At 34.0% G+C, this 6,862-nt stretch overlaps 1 protein-coding gene across 2 annotated transcripts; it reads left to right on the forward strand.

The window, feature by feature from the left end:
• Nucleotides 1–544: 544 nt before the first annotated feature.
• LOC105282314 (G-protein coupled receptor Mth2) lies at nucleotides 545–6,710 on the forward strand. 2 transcript variants are annotated; one of them, XM_011344203.3, is made up of 6 exons: nucleotides 545–1,326; nucleotides 1,590–2,268; nucleotides 3,096–3,174; nucleotides 5,146–5,354; nucleotides 5,998–6,163; nucleotides 6,312–6,710. In XM_011344203.3, the coding sequence occupies exons 1-6, from the start codon at nucleotides 1,207–1,209 to the stop codon at nucleotides 6,637–6,639; spliced, it is 1,581 nt and encodes a 526-aa protein (XP_011342505.2). In that variant the 5' UTR covers nucleotides 545–1,206; the 3' UTR covers nucleotides 6,640–6,710. The 2 variants fall into 2 exon arrangements, with proteins under 2 accessions (XP_011342505.2, XP_011342506.2); XM_011344204.3 differs by having other exon boundaries at nucleotides 5,173–5,354.
• The last annotated feature ends 152 nt before the right edge of the window (nucleotides 6,711–6,862 follow it).

Raw genomic sequence — 6,862 nt, forward strand, 5'->3', positions numbered from 1 at the left:
TCGTAAAATAAAACATTTCCCATGTATTATTAAAATCATTTTTAATTCATAATAATTAAATCATGCCTGTGTGAACAGCAGCTTGAGTTACAAAATCGCTTTGCATGTGTATGTGCGAGCATACGTACGTGAGTCTGAACCTGATTTCGAAAAAGGAGGAAAACGAAACGTCACAATTCTAACATTCAGTTACAATATCTCAGGATAGACTGCACCAATCTTATTCGAATTGGTCGCAATCGAAAGCTTGCATCCATATTATATTATTAAAGTGCCGTTAGATTTTTAAATAAGGCTTTAGTTCCTGAAATATTTTAATCATAAGTTTATGTGACCTGTCAAATGACATGAATTCCAGATAAACTATACGGTAGCGCTCGACGTTTATGCAATGAATTTGGCAACGTTCGACGTCTATGCAGTGATGTTATTGCTCGAAACCTTGTTTTTTATGTACTTGGCGTCGCGACGCTACCGCGTCGCTTGATAGAGGAAAAAATCAATCTTTTTTATTTTATCGATTTGTGCTGCAAGATATGATTATCAGATCATTATACGAATGGCCAAATTATCAATATTTATTATTAACCCTTTGAGTGCTATGGGCATATATGCGTCCGGAGAAAAATATTGGCATGTTAAATATTTTATTTAATATAGCGTAAATAAAGAATTAAAATAGTAAAATAGAATTAAAAATATTTAGTTGCACGGTGTATAGTCAATTGGTATTTCGAGTACGCGGTACGCGAGAAAGTATCCGTTCACAGCAATCACAATTGCGAGCCGCGCGCGTGCCGTCAACAGAGCGTTTAAATCTGAAGAGCTTCACACTCAAAGAGTTAAATATTGAAAAAATTGCATTCATTATTGCTTCCTGAAGAAATAAATGTATATTGCTTGATATATATAAATGATACGTATAAAATATTTATAAAAAGCAATACAATGAATTACATTGCATTAATTATGTAGTTTTTTACTATTATTACGTGATACATACGGGCCTGTCATTCCTTAGAGAGTTATAACGTTATCGTTCTCAGTATCATATCCACTAATTGCATGCGGTAGTGAGTAATGTGACTTCCGTGAAGAATGCCTCGGAAGAGATGTCAATTTGCAGCCGCGGCACAGGGTTTACCGTAGTCACATTCATAACATCATCACATTAATTAGTACAGAATAAAACTGCATGTAGGAAGCATGCTGCTTCTTGTGTTTTTCACAATCCTAGTGACGGTCACTGCTTTAGAGAGTAATCGATCGGAGAAAAAATCTGAAGAATCATGGAAAGGAAATTTTACCCCATATATTCATTTGGAGGTAAAAATGATTCAACACAAAATAACAAATTTAGTGTTTTGTGAAAAAGAGGATTAAAGGGGCTGTTTCTAGACATAAAAGTATTACGTAACAGTATGAATATAACAAGATTTATTGAACCGATAATAAAAATTTTACTTTTGTTCTGCTATGATTGTCCTAATTTTCAACTTTATTTGGCAAATATAACGAATGTTTTCCAATAATTTAATAATTATGGATCGGTATCACCTGTTTTCTTTCTTTTCACTTCTTTCTTCTAGACATTGAATGATAGCGAGGACAACGCTGAAAAGCCTCTTGTGCCGCTATGCTGTCATATTGATGCATTTCTTATTAAAGACGAATGTGTGAAAGATGCAGCGAATGAAACGAAGGCATTACAGTTCCCAACTATTTATGGAACCAATCTTACCGTACCGTTAAACATCACCGTGAATGATCTCCGAAAGCATTTCTCGTTCGTGGTACAGCATCCATGCGATGGGAATCGATCTCTCCTGATTCCACACGTTCACAAGACCGAGTGGTATCTCCTGTCAAACGGTTCCATAATACGAGCCTTAGTTTTTGATAAGTCGGAAGATCGTCTATTGAATTATCATGAATATTGTTTAGCGAGGGTAAAAAAACAAAAATATCTATTGGTCCACGAGTACCTATTGGTCCACTGTTTAAATACAAGTCAAGTAGAAGAAGAAGAAGAGAAGGGAAAACAAGAAGAGGAGGACGACTTAGTAGTGTATTTTTACGCACTAGTTATTTCTGTGCCATTTCTGATCGCTACGTATCTTGTGTACTGGCTACTGCCCGATTTGAATAATCTACATGGTTTAACGCTGCGGGGATATGTCGGCTGTATGGCGATAACGAACTGCATTTGTGCGACGACGCATTTGATTCCGCATGAATGGTTTTCTGAAGTCTTCTGCATCGTAATCGGTATATCCTTAAAATTATGTAATTGTTTCTTGATTTGTGTTACCACATTAATGTAAAAAGGCTTTTACTAGATAAATTACTGCGAAATTTCCCCCACTTGATCGAATTGTACATCTCGCATACATCATAGTAAATATACATAGTCTACAGCGGTATACATATTTGTACATTTGTCATATCTTATAAATTTCATGTCGATCTGCATTCCAAGTTCTACACAAGGTTGATGATCTTTTAGATCTGTTGTCTATTGCGCAAGAATACATTGCTCGTCAGACTTTATGATTATATCTATAAATAGCTGTTTCGTTATTTCGAGCAGTTTCCAATTTTCGAGAGAAACTCTTTTATCGCACATTTTTGTAACTTTCATGAATTTTATCTATATGATCGGCAAGATTTTCTATTGGAAAATTTTTACTTTTAAGTTCTACTGGTAATGAAACATTTCTTCAAGTTTTTATTTTATCTCTGTATTCTCAATATAGATTTATAAATGAAAAGAATTTGAGAGATTTAGGTAAATATAATTTGTATGGCAGTGTTGGATTGTAATATATATTCGTTTTGTTTTTTTTAATAACATGGTAATGTATGTTTATTATTAAAAACATTTAAAAAGGAGACGAATATGTGTTACAATATATATGTATATATACAGTTATAATATACAGTCATTCATGTTCTTTTTTAAATGTTTTTAATAATAACTATATGTTACCTCTATTATTAAAAAAACTAAATAAACAAAATACAAATATATATATTTCTTCAGATAAATAAGATAATACTTCAGATAATAATTTGCCTTTGTGTGACTGTTTTAGCTCTCATTATCACCTCTTCATTTTCGGCAAGTTTCTTCTGGCTAAATGTGATGTGCTTCGACATTTGGTGGACATTTGGGTGAGTAATCAAATATTTTACAGCATATTTTATCCATATATTTCATGCGGATTTGTTTAGCAAAATTTAAACAAGATTTGGCAAAATTAAGACTTACAATTAGTACAAGATATGGATAAATATGTATAAGTTTTGAGTTGAATTTTGTTAAAAAAATCCACACGGACTTTCCGGTCAACAATATACAGGGTGTCCGATAAGTAACTTCTATCCCGAAAGAGGGTGGTAGATTAGGTCCAACTGAAAAGAAAAGTCGTATATCATTTTTTAAAATTCGCAATAATATAACCGAGTTATTAACCGATTAATATTAACATATAAGAGCGCGAGAAGCGAGACTGCGAGAGGCCGGACTCAGTAGGTATTTACTTCTTAGATCTCCTAGCGACGACGGACGCGTCCGATAGCGAGAGGCGGAGTAACGCGGCGGCGAGCGGCGAACGGCGAGCGGCGAGCGATGTATGACATAATAATACTGCGCCGAAAAAAGTGTCCTTTCGGTGACAGCAAGATGATGTGCTATCTTTTCCACACCACCTTGCGGTAGATAGCTTGGTGCGTTTTTTTTATAGTGGTTTCCCCGGTAGGCCTAATCCACTCTCGTTATTTATCACTCTCGTTATTAATGATCATTAATGTAAAAGTTGCTCAAAATCCCTTCCTCCTGCTTGTACACAAAATTCGGCCCTTCGAACAATGTCGCGCATTGCACGGTGCGCCATATCGGGCCGAATTTTGTGTACAAGCAGGAGGAAGGGATTTTGAGCAACTTTTACATTAATGATCATTAATAACGAGAGTGATAAATAACGAGAGTGGATTAGACCTACCGGGGAAACCACTATAAAAAAAACGCACCAAGCTATCTACCGCAAGGTGGTGTGGAAAAGATAGCACAACATCTTGCTGTCACCGAAAGGACACTTTTTTCGGCGCAGTATTATTATGTCATGCATCGCTCGCCGCCGCGTTACTCCGCCTCTCGCTATCGGACGCGTCCGTCGTCGCTAGATCTAAGAAGTAAATACCTACTGAGTCCGGCCTCTCGCAGTCTCGCTTCTCGCGCTCTTATATGTTAATATTAATCGGTTAATAACTCGGTTATATTATTGCGAATTTTAAAAAATGATATACGACTTTTCTTTTCAGTTGGACCCAATCTACCACCCTCTTTCGGGATAGAAGCTACTTATCGGACACCCTGTATATTCGAGCAATATTCGTCTTTTACGAAATTGTGTTTACAATATTGCTATATATTTTTACTTCATATAGTCTTATTTTATACAAGTTATTAATCGTTAATCGTTCTCTTGATTCAATCAATTCTTGTCACTTTGTATGCAATTCCCATATTTAATTTTCAATTTTGTATATAATGAACTAAAATATTGTGGAATATGGAAATATTGATTAAATATAGCTTTATCATTAGCAAATTCTTTATATAAGATGAAAAACTTCAATATTTTATTCATTCATACCTTATCGGCCATACAAACACACACACGCATTGTTTTTTATATTCTTTTTCTTCTTTCTTCACTTATCGCCAACTTGTTTTTGGAGAAATTTGTCATGCTGTCTAAATTGCACATTTTTCAAACTTTACGAGGATCCAATCAGGATATATAAAAATAATTGCAGTCTTGTCGACTCGATACGGATATATGAAGACATTAGTAATAGTTGCATTTCATATTGTACTACTTAATACTATAAATACGGTTCGAACAGCTAGTACAAATATAAATATAAATAGGACTTTTAATAATTGAAAATTAAAAAGATTAATTGCACGTTGAATTGCACAATACATGACTTGAAGAATGCCGAATTTTGACCTCTGGGATGTAATATAAAAATATCTTCGTTATTATCTGCTAATCCGAAAGATTACTTTGAAATTTATTTTTGAGGCCTCATCATACAAAGTGCACGAAAATTGCATTTTTGCAAACTTTATTACAGACAATCCTTTTCAAATGCATTTTGTAGACGAAAACCTTGGCCATTACAAGGAAACATAAAGCAACGAGAGAAAAAGAGATTTATGATGTATTCGATCTATGTGTGGGGAGGCGCCTTCATTCATACTGTCATTTGTATTATAATGGATTTTACTTCAATTCTACCGAATGACTCTATCCGGCCAGAATTCGATATGTGTTGGTTCGGTAGTAAGTGATATCACTGTATTATCTATACTAGAGATTCGTTCACTTAGGACAAAATAGGTAAAGAACATATTGAGCTGACCGAAAAGTATCATGCCGAGCCCTTAGTACAGTTCAAATGCATCTATATTAAGAGTTAATATTATACATTTTTGTATCTACACCTTGCAAAAAAATCCGCATGACCCTTCCGGTAATGCAAATTCTTGTATTAATTTTGAATGCAGTTTTGCGTTTGAATTTTATTAAGGGGATCCATCAACATGGACATTTTGGTCAATCCAATACAGATGCGCAAATTAATTCAGCTTTTTTTTGAAAAAAATTGAGCTTTTATTTTCAAAAAGTAATAAACATGTCATTCTTCAAAATATTTGCCATCAGTTTTTAATACTTTCCTCCATCTATCGGGCAGCTGACGAATCTCCTGTTTCCTAATTTTTTTAAAAAGCGAATTAATTCGCACATTTATTAATAATAAATAGATAAAGAAACTACTTGATTCAATTATAAATCTTTCGATCAGCAATGTACAATCGCAATCTTCAATTTATAGTCTAATATGATCTCACTCAGCAAAACATTTTATAAAACATCAATTTGAATATAAAAACTTTTTAAAATTATATTTTATATTTCCTTTCAGCGGAGACAGCAGAGTTTCTATACTTTTGGGCACCCATCAGTATTATTATCGTCTGTAATATTTGCCTGTTTATACACACAGCGTTGAAAATTCGGAGCCTTAGAAAAAATATAGCTCAACAATTACAAGGTTCGGAAAGTAGGCGTCACGATGACAATAGGCAACGGTCTGTATATTACTACACACTGCAACGTGATAATCTACTGTATTATCTTGATTTATCATTATCTTGAAAACATGATGCTTGAAAAAAAACGATGACTTTTTGTAGAAAGAGCTATTTTCATTTAAATTTTACCAATTTTTGCTTGCAGGTTCAGCTTATATTTGAAGTTGTCCGTGGTAATGGGTTTAAGTTGGTCTATGGAGATTATAACGTGGTTAATGGAAATGCTATTAAATAGCCTGCCGGAGTTTATTGAGGACATCAGTAACTTAACAAACATTTTGCAGGGTCTTATCATCTTCATTATATGCGTTTGGAATAATAAGACCTGGCATTTGTTGCTCAAACGATTGGGTTGCCAGGATCGCGATTTGTTTTGCAGAAAATCGACAAATAGTAATAGCTCCGATCCGATGTCGATGCAGAAGATTTCTACATGCAGTCAAACATGCCATGCACAAAATTCACCTAATTAAACTTATTATTAACACCCCCAGCAAACACAGTCATATAACAATGATATTGCCATAATATAACAGAATGTAACACGCAATATACATGTTCGTTACATGTAACGTATATGTAGTTGTAATTTCCCACTCAAACGAAATTGCAGTAATATAACAATAATATAACGTGTTACTAAAATGTTATTTAAATGTTATATAAATGGAATATATATTATTTACTCTTTCTTCC

Source organism: Ooceraea biroi, chromosome 11, assembly GCF_003672135.1.
Source record: "Ooceraea biroi isolate clonal line C1 chromosome 11, Obir_v5.4, whole genome shotgun sequence".
NCBI lineage: Eukaryota > Metazoa > Arthropoda > Insecta > Hymenoptera > Formicidae > Ooceraea > Ooceraea biroi.

Coding starts and splice junctions, on each gene's coding strand:
- LOC105282314 (XM_011344203.3), top strand. CDS start 1,207: ATGCTGCTTCTTGTGTTTTTCACAATCCTAGTGACGGTCACTGCTTTA. Junction 2,269..3,095: donor AGTCTTCTGCATCGTAATCG/GTATATCCTTAA, acceptor TGACTGTTTTAG/CTCTCATTATCACCTCTTCA. Junction 5,355..5,997: donor CGATATGTGTTGGTTCGGTA/GTAAGTGATATC, acceptor ATTTCCTTTCAG/CGGAGACAGCAGAGTTTCTA.